This window comes from Sinohyriopsis cumingii, chromosome 1 (genome assembly GCF_028554795.1).
Source record: "Sinohyriopsis cumingii isolate HCF-2022 chromosome 1, ASM2855479v2, whole genome shotgun sequence".
NCBI lineage: Eukaryota > Metazoa > Mollusca > Bivalvia > Unionida > Unionidae > Sinohyriopsis > Sinohyriopsis cumingii.
In genome coordinates this window covers 645,608-668,303 of record NC_142961.1, presented here as the reverse complement: position 1 = coordinate 668,303, position 22,696 = coordinate 645,608, and the positions used below count along the sequence as shown (strand labels likewise).

Genomic DNA, 22,696 nt, shown 5'->3' with positions numbered 1-22,696 from the left:
AATCTGAGTACAGTAAAATGTGCCCTGGTGGACACCTCCACATGAAGAACACATGTTAATGAAGAAATCTAAGCATTTTACATCTGTATGCTTGTTAACCTGCCTCTGTGGATACCTCTATATAAATGTCACATGTTCATTTCATTAAATAATTGGTGTACGGTAAAACCTGCTTGGAAGACAGCTCCCTACAAAGGCTACATGTTCATAAAGGGATCTGTGTACAGTAAGTAAAACTGCATTGATGGACACTGCTATATAAAAGCCAATTGTTTCCATCAAAGAATCTGTGTGCAGGAAAACATGCTTTGGTGGACACCTCCATATAATGGACACATATTAAAACTGGCTAAGCAGGCTCTTCAATTTAAATTAATATCTTCATAAACTTCCATGTGTAACCTATATCTGTAGGACATACACCTGTCCACAAAGACAAAAAATTGGTGGTCATTTGAATGTGCATTTGAACAGGTTTTGCTGTATTTCATCCCATTTGAGAGGGCTGAGTTGCCCTTGTAAATGATGAAATGAGGTCAAACATGTCAAGACACTCAGTGTCAAGGATTTTAATGGCTTAATGAATACCTGGTCTTTTGACTTCTTGAAAGAGTTTGAGTGAAACCACTCCATTCAGTAAAAAAGCCTATTGATTCTCTGAAATTTTACATTTAATTCAGACCATTTGTACCATGTGAAATTAACTTGCCAATCATCTTTCCTGGAAAAACAGCAAGATTTTTCATAAATGGTCCATTATATGTTCACCCTGTATTTTTAATATTCCTCTATGGTATCATTGACTCTGGAAATTACTATCAAGAGATCTCAATAACATTGAAATTTGGTCAGTGTATGAGTTTTTGAACTAAACTTGCTGTACGAAAACCATTATTTTCTCATTAGAATCACCATGACCTAGACCTCTGACCTTTAAACACTAAAATCTATAGGCTTATTTCAGACTCTCTGTGCAAGCCATCTACAAAGTTTGGTCATGTAATTTACTTTGGATAAACTGTAAAGCTCATTTTTTATAGTCACAATAACCTTGACTTTGCCCTTTTAAACCCCAAATCACTGACCTTTCTTTACCTTAATTGCAAGCTCTCCACAAGCTTTGTTCAAGGGTTGTGGTCTAGATCTAAGTTATACAAAAACCATTTGTTTTCTTTCAGAAACAGTAACTGTGAATTTTATACTCTGACCCTCAAATCAGTTGGGTTTTTTTGCCCAATGTGTAAGTCATCCGCAAATTGTGGTGAAGGTACCTGGTCGTGAACTCAATTCTGTGTACAGAAATTGCTCTTCCTTTTTCATCCAGTGACCTTAACCTTTGACCTTTTGATCTCAAAATCTTTAGACCTTACTACAAATGCCTGTCATCAAGTTTAGTCTAAATCTGTGATGTAGTACTTTGGTTATTGTGCAGAAATAATGCATCTTCTTTCAGTTATAATGACCTTGACCTTTAGACCCCGAAATCATTAGGTGTCTTTGTTACCTCAAGTGCAAGCATTCACAAAGTTTAGTCAATACCATTTATGCAGAACTAATGCTATTATGTGGAGAAAAAAAATTCTCAGTGCCTTTGATCTTTTACCCCAGAAATTTATTGACTTCTTCCCTACCCAAAATCACATGGTTCACAAAGTTTGGCAATGATGGATGGTGAAGAACTTGAGTTGTTTTCCTGAAATGAAACAGGAAACAGGTGGACTAAAGCGCTCTCCGTTACGGATCACTGCCATCTCACCTCTATCTGTGCCGGTTCGAGTCTCGGATTCAGCCAGTGTAGGTATGTGAGAAAGCTTGCCAGTAGCTTTTCATGGGTCGGTGGTTCTTTCCGGGGTTTTCCCGGGTTCTTCCTCCACCATTAATACTGGCCGCCATGTATAGCCTATCGTGTGCTGAAAAATGGCGTTAAACCCCACAACAACAACAACAACAACCTTTGTCTTTATTGGTCAATATTTTATCCATTTTCTTTTTCTACCTTCAAAACACATCTGTGTAAAAATATTCTTCTTGCTTATAGTCAACTATGATCTGCATCAATGAAATTCCACATGCCATTATTCTGAAAGATTTTCAGAAATGAAAAAATTTAAGACATCCTGACAATGTTCATATTAGCAAGTCAGTAAAAAGAAAGAAATATTTGTATGCATACATAAAAAATATTTAATTCTTTAACAAAACTGAAAACATTTTTGTAGTCAGATCTTGCTTTAGAATGCCATGTGCTATAGTTCTTGTCAGGGACTTTCTTGTATGTACACCACTCCCTCGATAATTTAAGCACAACAGGGTCCAAAAACTAATAAACGGATAGCAATTGACAGGAGGCGAAAATATGAGATGGGATAGCAAGTTACTTAGGTAATGATATTCTTCAATAGGGGTAGGGGTAAAAGTTTTCTATATTTTCTTTGGAGAAAAAAAAATCCATTCTGGACACATTATAAATAGGTTTGCAAGTTACCAGGGCATGAGGCATTAGTTATCAAGGGAGTGGCATATCCAAATGATGGAAAGGGTAAATTTGATCATAATTCAACCCTAAGATTTCTCTTAGAAATACACTTACACAAGGGTTTTTCATTGATGATAATATAAACACAAGTCTAAACAAAATTATTTGTTCACAGTGTTAACTGCACCAAGAAAACTGGATATACTATAGTGAAGGCTGACCTTGTCTAGTTGTTTTCAAACTCAGCAGAATGTAAGCATTAGATTCCAATGCTCTTCATCCAAACCTCACTCTCTCAACACAGACATTAATGCAGCCTATGAACAATCTGCTAAGAACTGACTCTTGGCAGATGTGCTAAATACTGAAAGACTTGCTACAATCAGTGCATTTAACCATGCAAAATGTTCCTAATGCCCAGATTTAGCAATGTATTTGCTCTGTATTTAAATGTACAATTTGCTCCATCCATATCTTCAATGTAAAATGTGCTTTGTCCATATCTTCAATATATAATTTACTCTGTATTTCAATGTAAAATTTGCTGTGTCCATATCTTCAATGTAAAATCTGCTCTGTCTGTATCTTCAATGTAAACTCAGCTCTCTCTGTATCTGGAAAATTCACCTGTATCTTCAATGTAACATTTGCTTTGTCTGTATCTTCAATGTAAAATCTGCTCTATTCATATCTTCAATGTAAAATTTGCTCTATTCATACCTTCAATATAAAATTTGCTCTATCCATATCTTCAATGTACAATTTGCTCTGTCTATATCTTAAATGTAAAATTTACTCTATCCATATCTTCCATGTAAAATCTGCTCTGTCTGTATCTTCAATGTAAAATTTTATTTGCCCGTATCTTCAATGTAAAATTTGCTCTGTCCATATCTTCAATATAAAATTTGCTCAATTCATATCTTGAATGTAAAATCTGCTCTGTCGATATCATGAATGTAAAATTTGCTCCATCCATATCTTCAATATAAAATTTGCTCTATTCATATCCTGAATATAAAATTTGCTCTCTCTGTATCTTCAATGTAAAATTTGCTCCATCCATATCTTCATTGTAAATATTGTTCTGTCTGTATCTTCAATGTAAATTTTGCTCTGCCTATATCTTTAATGTAAATTTTGCTCTGTCCATATCTTCAATGTAAAATTTGTTCTGTCCGCATCTTAATTGTAAAATTTGCTGTCCATATCTTAAATGTAAAATTTGCTGTCCATATCTTCAATGTAAAATTTGTTTTGTCTATATCTTAAATGTAAAATTTGCTCTGTCCATACCTTCAATGTAAAATTTGTTGTCCGCATCTTAAATGTAAAATGTGCTGTCCATTCTTAAATGTAAAATTTTCTCTGTCCATATCTTCAATGTAAAATTTTCTCTGTCCGCATCTTAAAATGTAAAAATTGCTCTGTCCATATCTTCAATGCAAATCTGAAATGGTTTAGTTACTGATGAGGAGCTTGTGAAATTACGCCTTTCAATTTATTCATTTAAAATAAACACAAACACAAACTTATTTGTTTAAATCACAAACAACTATGGTCATTATTTCTTAGTAATACTTTCAGTGGTGTAGTTGTATGACTATTTTCAGCACTAAAATATAGTTCACTGGACAGTGCATTTAGGCGTGTAAACTGCTGATGGTGGTCATATAATGGCATTTTGGACAGTGTTGTTGTTGTTGTTGGGTTTAACGCCATTTTTCAGCACACGATAGGCTATACATGGCGACCAGTATTAATGGTGGAGGAAGAACCCGGGAAAACCCCAGAAAGAACCACCGACCCACGAGAAGCTACAGGCAAGCTTTCTTAAATACCCACATTGGCTGAATCCGAGACTCAAACCGGCACAGACAGAGGTGAGATGGCAATGATCCGTAACGGAGAGCGCTTTAGACCACTCGGCTACTCGGGGCCCCCTGAACAGTGTATTTAGACCTGTAAACTGCTGATGGTGGTCATATGATGGACAAATTACATTACCCATTACATCAAATATTCATATTAATTACTTATAAATTCTCTGCAACTAACTGACTCACCTGTGTTCTGCATACAGGACACCTTACAGCCCCTAGCCAATTTCCATGCCTCCAGTAAGCATTCAGACAGCTACCTGCATGCAAAAGATGCAAATTATATCTTGACATCATTAGGTAAATATACTCAATTACTCCTGAATTATATTACTGCAGAACTTTCATTAATCTCTTTGTCATATTTTCTCAACATGGTGCCTCAGTACCTTCATCCATAATTTATTTATAGTAAATTACACTCAAGATTGTTGTCTTTGTAATTAACTTTTCCGATCAAAAAAAGAAAACAATACATACAGTTCCACAAAACTACTATTCAAACACCAGAAATATGTCTTATATAGATACCGATTCCACAACTTGCCTGCATTTACTCTCAGATGGAATTGCTTATGTAGAGTTCAATATACAATGTAGATACCAATTCCACAACTTACCTGCATTTATTTTCAGATGGAATTGCTTATGTACAGTTCAATATACAATGTAGATACCAATTCCACAACTTGCCTGCATTTACTCTCAGATGGAATTGCTTATGTACAGTTCAATATACAATGTAAATTCAAAATGTTTTATAGTCTAGAGTATTGATATCACCCAGCCAATCAAATACAAATTATTATTATTATTATTGTGATACATCATAAGCTTTAAGTCTTATTTCCTTTTAGTAACACAGAGTTCTCTCTAGGCCTGTAACACTGAAAGGTCTGTGTTCAGGAAAAACTGGCATGTGAAAACTGGGCATTCAAGTGAGAAGAGAGGGAGTCAATCAAAGAGCCAAGAATCATTACTTTTAAATAAAATCAATAATCTTTACCGGACTAAATAAAGTTATTCAATATAATTATCATCTTATGGTGTGATCTTAGTTGTCAAAGTATATACTAACTCTACCTGATACTCTACAAAATGTTTCACAATTCTACAACTTTTTCTAGCACAGCTTTATTTGTAAAACCTACTGAAAAATGTACATCTACAGGATTCACAGTTTGAGAAAACTGATGATCCATGGCTAGTTTTTGAAAGTACAGGAAGTGCTTACAGTGAGATCTGCAACATTCTCAATAGTCTTGCCATCATGCACAGGAAGTGCTTTCAGTGAAAACTGTAACATTTTCAATAGTCTTACCAGGATGCACAGGAAGTGCTTACAGTAAGATCTGTAACATTCTTACCAGGATGCACAGGAAGTGCTTACAGTGAGATCTGTAACATTCTTACCAGGATGCACAGGAAGTGCTTACAGTGAGATCTGTAACATTCTTACCAGGATGCACAGGAAGTGCTTACAGTGAGATCTGTAACATTCTTACAAGGATGCACAGGAAGTGCTTACAGTGAGATCTGTAACATTCTTACAAGGATGCACAGGAAGTGCTTACACCAAATTACTCTCCTGAATTCCACACACATTATCAAGGTCTAAACACAGGCACCATATTACTCTCCTGAATTCCACACACACTATCAAGGTCAATACACAGGCACCAAATTACTCTCCTGAATTCCACACACACTATTAAGGTCTAAACACAGGCACCATATTACTCTCCTGAATTCCACACACACTATCAAGGTCAATACACAGACACCAAATTACTCTCCTGAATTCCACACACACACTATCATGATCTAAACACAGGCACCATATTACTCTCCTGAATTCCACACACATTATCAAGGTCTAAACACAGGCACCATATTACTCTCCTGAATTCCACACACACTATCAAGGTCAATACACAGACACCAAAGTACTCTCCTGAATTCCACACACACTATCAAGGTCAATACACAGACACCAAATTACTCTCCTGAATTCCACACACACACTATCAAGATCTAAACACAGGCACCATATTACTCTCCTGAATTCCACACACACTATCAAGGTCTAAACACAGGCACCATATTACTCTCCTGAATTCCACACACACTATCAAGGTCAATACACAGACACCAAATTACTCTCCTGAATTCCACACACACTATCAAGGTCTAAACACAGGCACCAAATTACTCTCCTGAATTCCAAACACACTATCAAGGTCTAAACACAGGCACCATATTACTCTCCTGAATTCCACACACACTATCAAGGTCATTACACAGACACCAAATTACTCTCCTGAATTCCACACACACTATCAAGGTCAATACACAGACACCAAATTACTCTCCTGAATTCCACACACATTATCAAGGTCTAAACACAGGCACCAAATTATTCTCCTGAATTCCACACACACTATCAAGGTCATTACACAGACACCAAATTACTCTCCTGAATTCCACACACACTATCAAGGTCTAAACACAGGCACCATATTACTCTCCTGAATTTCACACACACTATCAAGGTCAATACACAGACACCAAATTACTCTCCTGAATTCCACACACACTATCAAGGTCTAAACACAGGCACCATATTACTCTCCTGAATTCCACACACACTATCAAGGTCTAAACACAGGCACCATATTACTCTCCTGAATTCCACACACACTATCAAGGTCAATACACAGACACCAAATTACTCTCCTGAATTCCACACACACTATCAAGGTCTAAACACAGGCACCAAATTACTCTCCTGAATTCCAAACACACTATCAAGGTCTAAACACAGGCACCATATTACTCTCCTGAATTCCACACACACTATCAAGGTCATTACACAGACACCAAATTACTCTCCTGAATTCCACACACACTATCAAGGTCTAAACACAGGCACCATATTACTCTCCTGAATTTCACACACACTATCAAGGTCAATACACAGACACCAAATTACTCTTCTGAATTCCACACACACTATCAAGGTCTAAACACAGGCATCAAATTACTCTCCTGAGGTGGCAGGGTCCAGTTTCGTAAATTGGCTCCTGGCAAATTTCTTAACTTAAGGCTATGGTGTGACTTTTTCAGCTATTATTGTTTATTATTTATAGATATCAATATATTTGTGAACTAGGTGTTTAGGGCTTGTGTTGTTCTTGAAATTGATGTCAGGCATGTACACTTTCCATAGTTGCTCTGCAGTATGTTGATAGTGAAATACCAATTGTCAGCTAGGAAGAAGAGCTAGCCTCCCATAGCAGTAGACACGTGGGTTCAAGGCAAGTAGAGTATCTCAAAAACGGCTTGGATGACAACTATTCTGAACTGCATCAAACTATTTAGCAAACAATGTTTTTCAAAATTTTCATCCAGGAAAAGAGCTTGAGTTTGCACTGTGAGCACCACATGCTGTCAAAAATGGCCTTTGGATGTGAAAAATGCATGTATAAAATAGGGGTTGGGGTGTATAAACTTCTTCTGCTATGAACTGCCATTGACTTCTCTGGTCAAGTGAATACTATTCTTAAGCTTTGTTTTAATATAGGTACCTAAAAATATGGATCTTTTTGACCTCACTTGTGTATTTGATTTTTTATACTAGGTTGCTGATTGTGGTATCAATTTTGTACATAAAAACTGGCTCCTGCCCCCTGAATTCTACACACATTATCAAGGTCTAAACACAGGCATCAAATTGCTCTCCTGAATTCCACGCACATTATCAAGGTCTAAACACAGGCATCAAATTACTCTCCTGAATTCCACACACATTATCAAGGTCAATACACAGACACCAAATTATTCTCCTGAATTCCACACACATTATCAAGGTCTAAACACAGGCACCAAATTATTCTCCTGAATTCCACACACATTATCAAGGTCTAAACACAGGCATCAAACTATTCTCCTGAATTCCACACACATTATCAAGATCTATCTATTGGCACCAAATATAAAAGGACTTTACCACAGAATAAGTGTCCACAGTTCGTTTCCACAGCATATTCAGCTGGACCTAGACAAATTGGACACGTCTGGTCACCTTGGTTGGTGTGTCGAGTAGTAAGTGTTGGGTTAGCATGCTCCGATGATGAATGTTGACGCTCTTGTTGTCGAATCTCTCGTGCTGATTGGACATTAGCAACACTGTCTGGATGGATGGACACTTGCCGCCACTCTCTGAAAATTAACAGAAGTCATTCAAATAGACTGGTAATCTACTAGCCAAAATAATTTCAAGAAATCCAGGATCATTATTTTGAAAACTGCTGTATAGTGAAACCATAACTGATATTCCTGAGAATCTCCAACTCACAAACTTTAGTAACAAAACTATTTTCCTATGTTTGAGCTAATAAGTTCAGAAGATACTTGTAAGTTCTTTACTGTTCCGGAGGCCTAGTGGTTAGAGCATCAGCCTTGGATGCAGAAGGTCGTGGGTTCAATCCCTGGCCGAGTCATACCAAAGACTTACAAAAATGGTACTAACAGCTGCCTCGCTTTGCACGCAGCATTAAGAGGTTAGTGTTAGGACTGGTCAGCCTGGTGTCAGGATAATGTGACTGGGTGGGAAATCATGCTACATGTCTGCAGCATGGTGCCCCAGTGATAGACATCAATATAAACTGCCACACTGCGGACATCATAGCGATATGACTGAAAAATTGTTAAAGCTATGTTAAAAATTCAAATCACACACACACACAAATTCTTTATCATGTCCTTTGATTTTGAACTATGTACCAAGGACAGAAGATCAGGCAACTTGTCTCAGACAATACCAAGATATAACCACACAGCTTGGTTATATCTGTAATATTATGGGGAAGAAGCCAAACTTACTGAAGTTGTATTATTCAAGTATTCATCCGATATATCCATAAATGGGTTTAAATAATAAAAAAACATTCATACTTGTTTGTGTTATCATGTTTATGAGCCAGATATACTACAAAACACCAAATTAAAACCAATGACCTACAACTCTATGTCAAAGTCCTGACTAAGAACTAACGCATTAAAATGCAATTAAATATAAAGTCTGGAAAAAATTGATTTGTAAATGTACAAGTCATTATATTCAAGTAATGACTACAGATTTGATGCCAATGATAACTGAGATGGTTTACAAAATGCAAGTAATGACTATAGACTTGATGCCAATGATAACTGAGCTGGTTTACAAAATGCAAGTAATGACTATAGATTTGATGCCAATGATAACTGAGCTGGTTTACAAAATGCAAGTAACTGAGCTGGTTTACAAAATGCAAGTAATGACTATAGACTTGATGCCAATGATAACTGAGCTGGTTTACAAAATGCAAGTAATGACTATAGACTTGATGCCAATGATAACTGAGCTGGTTTACAAAATGCAAGTAATGACTACAGACTTGATGCCAATGGTAACTGAGCTGGTTTACAAAATGCAAGAAATGACTATAGACTTGATGCCAATGATAACTGAGCTGGTTTACAAAATGCAAGTAATGACTACAGACTTGATGCCAATGATAACTGAGCTGGTTTACAAAATGCAAGTAATGACTATAGACTTGATGTCAATGATAACTGAGCTGGTTTACAAAATGCATGTAATGACTATAGACTTGATGCCAATGATAACTGAGCTGGTTTACAAAATGCAAGTAATGACTATAGACTTGATGCCAATGATAACTGAGCTGGTTTACAAAATGCAAGTAATGACTATAGACTTGATGCCAATGATAACTGAGCTGGTTTACAAAATGCAAGTAATGACTATAGACTTGATGCCAATGATAACTGAGCTGGTTTACAAAATGCAAGTAATGACTATAGACTTGATGTCAATGATAATTGAGCTGGTTTATGAAATGCCCTCAAAAAAAGGATATGTTAGTGATGAATCATTTTTATTATGAACCAATCATTATTGCAAGTGTCTTAATGAAACCCCATGTTAATACCACCATACATGCAACAAGATTTTTGAGATGGTTATGGTGTCATATAAGCTCTATGTTTCCTTAACTAACTACACATTGCTCTTTCACTGACACCAACATGGCAATACAACTTTCTGTTAAGAAGTCACCATATATAAAGATTTTCAGGGTGGCTATGAAGACATGTTCAAGGCTGTATCATTAAGACAGTCATGTTCAAGCCTGTATCATCAAGACAGCCATGTTCAAGGTTGTATCATTAAGACAGCCATGTTCAAGGCTGTATCATCAAGACAGTAATGTTCAAGGCTGTATCATTAAGACAGTCATGTTCAAGCCTGTATCATCAAGACAGTCATGTTCAAGGCTGTATCATTAAGACAGCCATGTTCAAGGCTGTATCATCAAGACAGTCATGTTAAAGGCTGTATCATGAAGACAGCCATGTTCAATGCTGTATCAGACCATGTTCAAGCCTGTATCCAGCCATGTTCAAGGCTGTATCATCAAGACAGCCATGTTCAATGCTGTATCAGCATCATTTTAATACAGGAACAGCAATATATTTAATTTTTAATTTTAAAAAAAATGACAGTAAAATCATCCATTCTGGAGAATTAACTTCAACAATATATATCAGATTTTGGGAGATCACATTAGTATCATTGTCATTTAGGACCAATAACATATTGTAATGAGACAGTAAATATGACCATCCATTAAAAAGACTAGCAATCAAAAGATTTTCAAGATGGCTACCGTGGATATCATGTCAGATGCCATTTTTTAGTATCAACTAGAGATCATAAAAAGACTTTCAGTGTTGTTCTGGACTTAATGCCATTTTTCAGTACATGATACATGGTGGCCAGTATATATGGTGGAAGAAGAACCTGGGAAAACCCCCGGAAGAACTACTGCACTGTGTTTATCAATTTCATGATTATTCATTTCACAATAATTGTATCTACAATTATCTTGATCTTAAATATTTCAAAATATAGCAATAAATTCAATATTACCAACTATAAAGTGTCCATAAATTTTGTTTACCACTTCTTCAATTTTCTTCCAACTCCAAGCAGTATGTACATCTATGTGCATTGTATGTTTTGCTGTATATACAGTTTGTACTTGATGCAATAAAAGTTTGATTCAATTATATTTTACTTTTCCATAAGTTAGATCTAATATCAGAGTGATATTCCCCAAGTTATCTGCCAGCGCACATGAGCTAATAAGCCCTTGGCTTGTAAAGGCAGTGCCCAATTTAGTTGAAAGTCAACAATCCTTTGATTCAACTGCAAATTTGAAAATTCAGTGCCATGTCGAGTCCTAAAACTCCATGTGTGCATTTGACATTAATCCCTTAGGTTGTAGAGGCAGCACCTTCTTTGTCAACAGTGACTGAGCCACAAATCTGATACTTGTTTAGTGCCAAGTAACAGAGAGTAATTATTTGAACTACATTTAACCTTGCCACACATCTGACACCTGTTAAGTGATACATGTTCCTTTTATACATTTCAAAGACAATAATCAAAGTGTCACTTGAAGAGTCCAAGCTCAGTCTCCTCTTAAAACACCTGAATCAGAGTCAGATGTATTTACAATGACCAGATGATGATGGCGGACATTAGACAGTGATGCCATTTATTGGACCCTGTGAAAAAGAATGGCCTTCGTTATACTAGTAAGATTTTACAGGATTTTGTGAAGCTGTTAATTCTATTTTTAAACTAGTATGTGACCTGTAATTCATGATTTTATCATGAAAATGGATTTAAAATGTCAAGCATAATGGATTTCTATGGACTCTACTACAATGGACAAAATAGAAGTTGTCAATTTATTTGTGACATACTCCACTCAATAATATAATTGTAATTTAGACTAGTTATGTCTTATTTTCCCTGTCTATCAAGTTTGGCTTCATTATTGGTTTGCAACTCTGGTTCACTGATGATACCCCTTGCATAATACATTCCAACTAATAGGAGGGTCAAAGAAAAATTATCTTTTTGCAGCCCTAAAATGCAGGGTCAGACTATAGTCAAGTAAATTTATCATCTAATAGATATTGTAGCCATAGTAAGCTTTTCAAGATGGCCACCATATCAGCAATGCTGTATGTCAGACTGATCTTATTTTCAGTTAGTATCAACCAAATGTAATAAGAACACCTATGGCCACCACATCAGCAATGCTGTATGTCAGACTGATCTCATTTTCAGTTAGTATCAACCAAATGTAATAAGAACACCTATGGCCACCATATCAGCAATGCTGTATGTCAGACTGATCTCATTTTCAGTTAGTATCAACCAAATGTAATAAGAACACCTATGGCCACCATATCAGCAATGCTGTATGTCAGACTGATCTCATTTTCAGTTAGTATCAACCAAATGTAATAAGAACACCTATGGCCACCACATCAGCAATGCTGTATGTCAGACTGATCTCATTTTCAGTTAGTATCAACCAAATGTAATAAGAACACCTATGGCCACCATATCAGCAATGCTGTATGTCAGACTGATCTCATTTTCAGTTAGCATCAACCAAATGTAATAAGAACACCTATGGCCACCATATCAGCAATGCTGTATGTCAGACTGATCTCATTTTCAGTTAGTATCAACCAAATGTAATAAGAACACCTATGGCCACCATATCAGCAATGCTGTATGTCAGACTGGTCTCATTTTCAGTTAATATCAACCAGATGTAATAAGAACACCTATGGCCACCATATCAGCAATGCTGTATGCCAGAATGATCTCATTTTCAGTTAGTATCAACCAAATGTAATAAGAACACCTACAGCCACCATATCAGCAATGCTGTATGTCAGACTGGTCTCATTTTCAGTTAGTATCAACCAGATGTAATAAGATGTCTTTTGGTGAAAACATCATATAGCCATCTATTTAGGAAAAATATCATTTTAAAAAAATGGTGGCATTGGTTAGGCATGGCAGCCATACTGAATGCCATATGGGCACCAATTTAATTTAGGACCAACAAGACATCATAACAAGCCCTGCTATGAAGACCCCATGTCTATATGACCATCCATTCTGGCTGATTGGCAGTGACAAGATTTTCAAGAAGGCTGCAGTGGCAAAAATACTGGATGTCCAAAGAACACCATTTTCATAGCATAAGCTCTTCAGGTCTTTTCAACCAGAAGAGCTAAAAATAACCCCCCGATTTTGAACAAAACAAAATAATGAACCAAGGCAGTGTCCCACTGTCACTTTTATAATACAGGAGACTTCAGGATGTTTGTATCTAATAAAGAAATCAAAAAATAAATTGGTTTTGTATTTTTGAGATTTGCAAGTAGTAACAAATTACTGGATTTGAATATAATCAACTTTGTAATGTACATAAGACTTTTTTTAAATTTGTTTTATCTGGGCTAGTAATTATTATCTTGTTTATCTGGGCTAGTAATTATTATCTTGTTTATCTGGGCTAGTAATTATTATCTTGTTTTATCTGGGCTAGTTTGAGTGATGAATTCAACTTACATTATTCAAATAGCTATATTTATGCATGTAATTATTATCTTGTTTATCTGGGCTAGTTTGGGTGATGAATTCAATTTACATTATTCAAATAGCTATATTTATGCATGTAATTATTATCTTGTTTATCTGGGCTAGTTTGGGTGATGAATTCAATTTACATTATTCAAATAGCTATATTTATGCATGTAATTATTATCTTGTTTATCTGGGCTAGTTTGGGTGATGAATTCAATTTACATTATTCAAATAGCTATATTTATACATGTAATTATTATCTTGTTTATCTGGGCTAGTAATTATTATCTTGTTTATCTGGGCTAGTGATGAATTCAACTTACATTATTCAAATAGCTATATTTACGTATATAATTATTATCTTGTTTATCTGGGCTAGTTTGGGTGATGAATTCAATTTACATTATTCAAATAGCTATATTTATGCATGTAATTATTATCTTGTTGGGGCCCCGAGTGGCCGAGTGGTCTAAAGCGCTCTCCGTTACGGATCACTGCCATCTCACCTCTGTCTGCGTAGGTTCGAGTCTCGGATTCGGCCAATGTGGGTATGTGAGAAAGCTTGCCAGTAGCTTCTCGAGGGTCGGTGGTTCTTTCCGGAGATTTCCTGGGTTCTTCCTCCACCATTAATACTGGCCGCCATGTATAGCCTATCTTGTGCTGAAAAATGGCGTTAAAACATACAACAACAACAACAACATTATCTTGTTTATCTGGGCTAGTTTGGGTGATGAATTCAATTTACATTATTCAAATAGCTATATTTATACATGTAATTATTATCTTGTTTATCTGGGCTAGTTTGGGTGATGAATTCAATTTACATTATTCAAATAGCTATATTTATGCATGTAATTATTATCTTGTTTATCTGGGCTAGTTTGGGTGATGAATTCAATTTACATTATTCAAATAGCTATATTTATGCATGTAATTATTATCTTGTTTATCTGGGCTAGTTTGGGTGATGAATTCAATTTACATTATTCAAATAGCTATATTTATACATGTAATTATTATCTTGTTTATCTGGGCTAGTTTGGGTGATGAATTCAATTTACATTATTCAAATAGCTATTATTTATGCATGTAATTATTATCTTATTTATCTGGGATAGTTTGGATGAAGAATTCAACTTACATTATTCAAATAGCTATATGTATGCATGTAATTATTATCTTGTTTATCTGGGCTAGTTTGGGTGATGAATTCAATTTACATTATTCAAATAGCTATATTTATGCATGTAATTATTATCTTGTTTATCTGGGCTAGTTTGGGTGATGAATTCAATTTACATTATTCAAATAGCTATATTTATACATGTAATTATTATCTTGTTTATCTGGGCTAGTTTGGGTGATGAATTCAACTTACATTATTCAAATAGCTATATTTATGTAATTATTATTTTGTTTTATCTGGGCTAGTTTGGGTGATGAATTCAATTTACATTATTCAAATAGCTATATTTATGCATGTAATTATTATCTTGTTTATTGCAAGAACGGGAGCACAAACTGATTTATTCCTAACTTGTCAGCCACTTATGGCTAATTAAGTGGACCATCAATCATACTGCCTGTGAGTTTTTGGGGTCTCTGACAACTGGGTCTCATCCATCAATTTGGGAGTTATACTTTTTTTATAACTTTTTGGAGCAAATTGCTGAAATTCGACATTGTGAATTATTTTGAAATATTTTGCATTGGGAATAAGCCCCGTTTTTGGCCCCCTAAACAAATCTCTGATAATTGGTCAGGTTAAAGGTTAATATGTAATTGTGGTCATGATAAAAGGTTGTCTGAACATGCAGCAGTCAGAACATTGCACATTTTCCATCATGTTAGAAAAAAACTCAAACCTAAATTGTGAACTTGTCTCATAATAACAATAACTAAATGATGTGTCATCACTAACATTAATGTAATCAATAGTTCTGACTATTTAAAGTGAATGATTTCTTCTAGATTTTCCATTTAAACATTGCATGAATAACATTAAAAATTGAAATGCAGATATTTCATCAACTGTTGAAATGTCATGGAGTTATCTTCAACAGCTATCGTTTTATTTTAATCTGTTCTTTACACATCTAGCCAGATGTTCATACACCCAAAACCTACCATATGTTCATCCACCCAAAACCTACCAAACTGTGAAGTATCACTACGAGTCTCTTTCAGAATTCACCAGACAGAGAAAAGGCCACTTCAAAATGAACAGGGGTCCCGAGTGGCCAAGTGGTCTAAAGTGCTCACCATTCTGGGTCACTGCCATCTCACCTCTGTCTGCATGGGTTCAAGTCCATGGCTCGGCAAGCATGGGTACGTAGCAAAGTCTGCCAGTAGCTTCTCGTGGGTCAGTGGTTCTTCCCTGAGTTTTCCAGGGTTCTTCCTCTACCATTTATACTGGCCGCCATGTATAGCCTATCTTATGCTGAAAAATGGCGTTAAACTCTAGAACAACAACAACAACAAATCAAAATGAACATGCTGCTCTAAAGGCTAGGTCATCATCTTCATGCATGCACTAACTAGGTATAATTTCAGCAATTGTTGTCCAAGTTTCATGATGATTTTTGAGATGATTGACAAATTCATTAAACTTCACAGCAAGGTACAGTTTAGAGAAAAACTTCATTTTATTAGAACATATATTAATGAGTAGGTAGAGCTACATCATAGGTCACAATTACCTGTTAGTTACAATGTAGAACACTGCTATCAGAAGGGCAAAGAATGCAGCAATTGCATACACAAGTTCATCACCAATCCCTTCAACCCAGTTACTGTCCCTCATTATTGGTTCTTCGACTGAATTCATTTAAATTTCCCGTAGGTCAAACTAAAAAGACAGAGATTTGAGAATAATAACCAGTGTTTAGCACACACACACACACACACACATACTGTCTGTACTCGCTTGTAAGTCGAATCAAACTGCAATAACATAAATGTTGATCATAGTACAGATCAGGGTCTATGTTGTTTGTTATACTGATTAATCCTAACAAACTGCAATGATCTAGATCTGCCAGCACATTATGCACCTGCAGATCTGGGTCTGAGCAGTTTGTAGACAGACTCATAAGCATGTAAAGACAATACATGTATTCAGTTTTACCAAAAGTACCATCACTATGCTCACACAACCTTGTTACTGACATGGTAGCCCAAGATACAACAGCTATAATTTTGTAATGTCATGGCCATGAAATATACAAGTTACTGCAACCATTATACCATATTCAATGCACATAGCATAATAAATTCAACTACCACACCCCAATTATACAATATTCAATGCAACCACCACACCCAATTATACCATATTCAATGCACATACCATAATAAATGCAACCACCACACCCCAATTATACCATAATAAATGCAACCACCACACCCCAATTATACCATATTCAATGCACATACCATAATAAATGCAACCACCACACCCCAATTATACCATAATAAATGCACCCACCACACCCCAATTATACCATATTCAACGCACATACCATAATAAATGCAACAGACCAGACCCCAATTTTGGTCTAAAACACAGAAAAATAGTATTGAAATGTATCAATAATAATACACTGATGGGCAAGAAGTAGCAGCTGAAATCTGCTGAGAACATCATGATTTTCTTCCAACCTACCACCGTACAGACCTACTGTCTCAATAACACGTAACTTGGCTACCACCGTACAGACCTACTGTCTCAATAACACGTAACTTGGCTACCACCGTACAGACCTACTGTCTCAATAAAACATAACTTGGCTACCACCATACAGACCTACTGTCTCAATAACACGTAACTTGGCTACCACCGTACAGACCTACTGTCTCAATAACACGTAACTTGGCTACCACCGTACAGACCTACTGTCTCAATAACACGTAACTTGGCTACCACCGTACAGACCTACTGTCTCAATAACACGTAACTTGGCTACCACCGTACAGACCTACTGTCTCAATAACACATAACTTGGCTACCACCATACAGACCTACTGTCTCAATAACACATAACTTGGCTACCACCGTACTGACCTACTGTCTCAATAACACATAAGTTGGCTACCACCGTACAGACCTACTGTCTCATTAACACGTAATTTGGCAGGTTAAATCAGTCTTGAAAATGGATCTCACATGTGCTTTATTGAATGCAAACATAGAGAGAGAATGAACATCTAAAGTGGAGAGCACTAACATAAAGAAAGGGAGCTCACTTTTCTAGTATGGCTGTACATTAGGCATTATGATGAATACAATAAATTTAACTATGAAATAAATAATATTCTTGTGCCAGTATCGTACTGATAACGACTTTCAGTGATCGGCTTTCCGTTGCTCAACAAATTGAGGTAATCAAAGAGTATCTGATCTTTCATTTCAATACTTACATGTGTCAGGACTTGCATGTGTCAGGACTTATCTCCACTTCATTTCAATACTTACATGTGTCAGGACTTATCTCCACCACAGAAAGCAAATTTCTAAGTAAATTATATTTCTCTGCCAATCCTTACGCAATCACATTATGTTCGGAATATTAGCCTGCTACCTCATGAATCCAGCCCTACTAAAAGAAAAAAATTGTCTTATCCTGTCTATTTCAAACAGATAAAGGGCATTATCTTTTGCCCACTACCTTCCCTTAGCACTGCCAGGTATTTTTAGAGAAAAAAAATTTACTTTAAAATTTGCAATCACATTATATTTGGAGAATAATTAATAGAAGGAAGAGTTGTTGAGCATCTGACCTCGACTACAGGAATGCTTCTGGGGAAGAATAGCTGGATTCCCCATGTGAAAGATAAAGTGTTCTCCTAATTACATAAACAAGAGCAGAGTGCCTTCTTGCTCTCAAGATTCTCTCCACAACTGAAGGTTTAAATTGTTTTTCTCCCATGGCAATCTGCATAAAAGCCAAGCATGCAGAAGACAGTATGGGTAGGAATGGGACACCAAAGATAGTGGTGCTTGAGGGGATTCAGGTTGGCTGGGATCTTCCTGGGGAAATCTACCACTAGATTGAATAGATCGGTAACCCAGGACTTATCCTATCTCAGATGGGCTATCCGAATCAGCTTGTAATTTTGACCCCGTAATTTCTCCCATTATTTTCAGTATCAGGACTGTGGGAGAGTAGGCAAAGGCCCACAAACCCTACCAACTAATTGACAATACATCCATAGTACAAGCTGCTGGGTCTGGAATGGGAGTAATGAAGGTGGGTAACTTGTGATTCCACCTCATCAAAAAAAAGGTCGATCCTGATCTGCCAGGCCTTCCATGAAGAGGGAAAGGATGAGAGAGAAGGCTAGATGAACAAAACCCAAAGCCCTTCCAAAATGACCTGTTTCACGCAACCATTTTGAGAGAAGAGGGAGATCCAGCGAGCCTGAAAATGCAGGAGCCAGCCACCCCATGGGTAGGCTGCCTGCAGGCAGTGGGGAGGGTACATCAATGCTTATGGTTTGGAGGCTTGAAGGTAAAGAAAGTCTGTTTCTTCCTGCCTCCTATGTTGGTTAGGATGTGGTCTCCTGGCATTGGGTTTTGATCAGTATTGGTATATATCTGACTGAGAAAATCACCTGTCTCAGGGCTGCTGAGCATCCCTTCACACTGGGAGGGATTAAAAGGGTCCAATATTTGCGCAGGTGATACATCGAGTTGGAGGGGCAGTTCCTGAGCTGCTCGCCACTTAACTTTCTCCAAAAAGCAATGGAGACCCAAGTGGGGTTGTCATTAAAGCAAGAGTATGGTGTGGTTTAAGTGATGTTGACAACACACGTGTCCCATTAGATTTGGTCTAAACTGGCCATAAAGGCATTGGCCATAGTATGGTGAGCAGCTCAGTTAAGGACCTGAGCAATCCTGGTCATCCCATAACAAGCATGGCTACAGTTGGATTGTTTCACATATTACATTTGAGGCCAAATCTAACATAAAGGATGTCACCATGATGTTCTGAACCAGTTCAGACATGGTATTTTTATTTTAAATTACTTATTTGATTAAACAGCTTCATAGTGAATAGAGAAGTGAAAGTGACATACCTATGGCATTGTTACATCTTATGCTGCATGCTTAGTTAATAATTAAACCACAATTCTATCGAAACAGCATGGAAAACAAATAAACTAAGTATAAATATCAAGCAACACTTTAGAATTGCACTAATACAAGCTCAATAATGAACAGAGTAAGTGAACAAAGTCAATGCACACTAACTCATAATGACCTAATATAAGCTCAACAATAGCATGGTGGGACAGGGTCTTAAAAGACAAAGTCCTGATCAGGTGACAAAATCATTCGAAATTGGCAGAAACTGAACAAATATGCATACAACCTGCTGTAGATAGATAAATCTGTACAATAAATCCAAATGGAATGTTGGATGGGCCTACAGGAACACAAAATGGCTGGTTTGTTAAATCCAAATGGAATGTTGGATGGGCCTGTAGGAACACAAAATGGCTGGTTTGTTAAATCCAAACGGAATGTTGGATGGGCCTATAGGAACACAAAATGGCTGGTTTGTTAAATCCAAATGGAATGTTGGATGGGCCTATAGGAACACAAAATGACTGGTTTGTTAAGGATGAACTGTACAATGTGCGCTCTGTATAGCACCAATGCCAAAAATTAGCGACATCTGGCAGTGCCAAGGGGGATAATGGGCAAAAGTTACTTTTCTTTGTCTATTTGAAATAGACAGGATACATTCCCACTGTAAACTTCTGCTCGACTCTCACTTTCATAGACTACTTGTCACATTCAGTTGCATTTAGTAATTATTAACATTAGCATTAAATCGGGAAAACACTTATGCAGTGATTTAGCCAATGGATCACTAAAACCTGTTGCAAATCCACTGGAACAGTGAGCATTTCTGCAAATTCCTAACATAACAAATAAAAAGTGATTTTGTATCAAATGCATGAAATAAAATATGAGATGTCATTACTTTTCATGGTTAACTGACCTGTTTATTGTGTTACATGTTGAATCCCTATCAACATCATGCACTTGATGAGGTCAAATAAAAGCCAGTGTCTGCAATGGACAGGTGTTATCACAGACATCATATATAAATTAGGTGGTTAAAACCTGCATCACTGAAATCACACTAATAATGGTGCTTTTTTATCTCACCAGACATCAAAAATTATACCACATGTGGTGCCAAGCCGTGCTGCAGGGCCAAGAACAATAAGGATGCAGAGACTAGGTCTTATGGATCAAGATTTACTGAAAAATTAGTTTCTGAAAAAAATATGAAGCATCAACTTTCAATGAGTCGTGTTTGTGAAATACAACTGTTGTATGTTTGAGTTGATTTTAAGAAAGAAAAATGTTTAAAAACATTAATGACTTCTGTTTCATTATAGCAGATCAATTAAATTTAGGTAGGATAATAACATAGTTCTACCATGTAAGATGCCTCCCCTGATATTGAGGTTTTGTTTGGGTCACTCTCTACCTGCCTAAATAAAGATATTTTTATTCTGGGGGAAGTGAAACAAAAACAACATGTGCTATGTCTTACATTGTAGGACTACCCCTGTTACTAAATTAAGATCAAGTTATCTTCTCACGACAGCTTATAGAAAATGAAAGGAAATTCAATCCTGAATATAAAAGAAATCAACATGTTGTTTTTTTAAGCATTTAAATTTTAATACATTACCACATTTAAAAAAAAAAATATCTGGAAGATTCATCACAAACACACACACACACACACTCACAATCACGCGTTGTTTAAAATTAAAAAAGAAACAAAGTTGTCTTTAAAATGAACAGTACTAATATTAGTACCCCATCTCCTACCTCAACCACATCAAATCAAGTTGAGGCTACGACATCGTAGCTACACATAACAGTTCAATAAAGTATTGAATAACGGCCCAAATCAGTCTTAAAACTCTACAGTTATAAATTACCTTTCTAATGCCATATCATGATAGGCCTATAATATCAAATTATATTTGTGAAGACCAAAAAACACGAAACCGAAGTACTGAAACGTCAGCTTTGGGTTGTCGGTCAAATCATGCGTTTTTTGGATACAGATTGGTGGCTAGTTAATTTCTGCCGAGGCACATGTCGAAACTATTAGTAACGGTATGGAAAGGTGAGCACGCGCCTGAAACGGTACAGGGCGTGCGTGAGCCTTATTTTGTATCATCTTTGTTCCTGTTTTCGTTTTTATTTCTTCTTTTTATGAGTGAAAGCTTGTATTCAACGCATGTATAATACTGCAGATCTATTTACGAAACTTGATAGTATATGTGGATTGCCACTTGGTTTAATCGACATAAATATAGAGATACTAACATTTAAGAACACGTGGTATTATGTCAGCGCTGTCCAACCTTTTTGACACCATGGGCCACTGAAAAATGTTTTTCTTGAAGCCGAGGGCCGTAGCAGAAAACTGAAATGCTGCTCGAGTTCTGGCGGACCATTTCAAATCAGCCCGCGGGCCGCGAGTTGGACAGCACTGCATTATGTGAACAAACAAAGCAAATATTGTACAGAACATGGCAAACACATTAGGAAAAATTATTTGGCAGTTATAATAACTACTGTGTAGATAATGTAGTAGGACAATATCCATTAAAATTGTCGACACCACTATTTGATGTAGTGTTGTCGATTTTCTGCATAAGTTGTCGCAAATCGTAATGCAGTGTATATAGTTAGTACTCATCATGATGACTGGCCTTTCTGGACAGACGGCGATATGCAACTTTTACCAGAACTGGAATTTCTAAAGACGC

The 22,696-nt window shown here is 36.4% G+C and overlaps 1 protein-coding gene across 4 annotated transcripts in view; it reads right to left on the bottom strand.

Moving 5' to 3' along the window:
* The window catches only part of LOC149806306 (E3 ubiquitin-protein ligase RNF170-like), a 31,059-nt gene extending 9,082 nt beyond the window's left edge, over positions 1-21,977 (bottom strand). Inside the window, exons 1-5 of one of the 4 annotated variants that reach the window (XM_089951436.1) lie at positions 21,857-21,971; positions 20,896-20,966; positions 16,585-16,733; positions 8,366-8,577; positions 4,543-4,616 (exon numbers count right to left, since the gene is read on the bottom strand). In XM_089951436.1, the coding sequence (XP_089807562.1) occupies positions 4,543-4,616; positions 8,366-8,577; positions 16,585-16,712 (414 nt within the window). In that variant the 5' untranslated portion in view covers positions 16,713-16,733; positions 20,896-20,966; positions 21,857-21,971. The other 3 variants (XM_089951431.1, XM_089951420.1, XM_089951425.1) reach the window with 3 other exon arrangements.
* Positions 21,978-22,696: the final 719 nt, after the last annotated feature.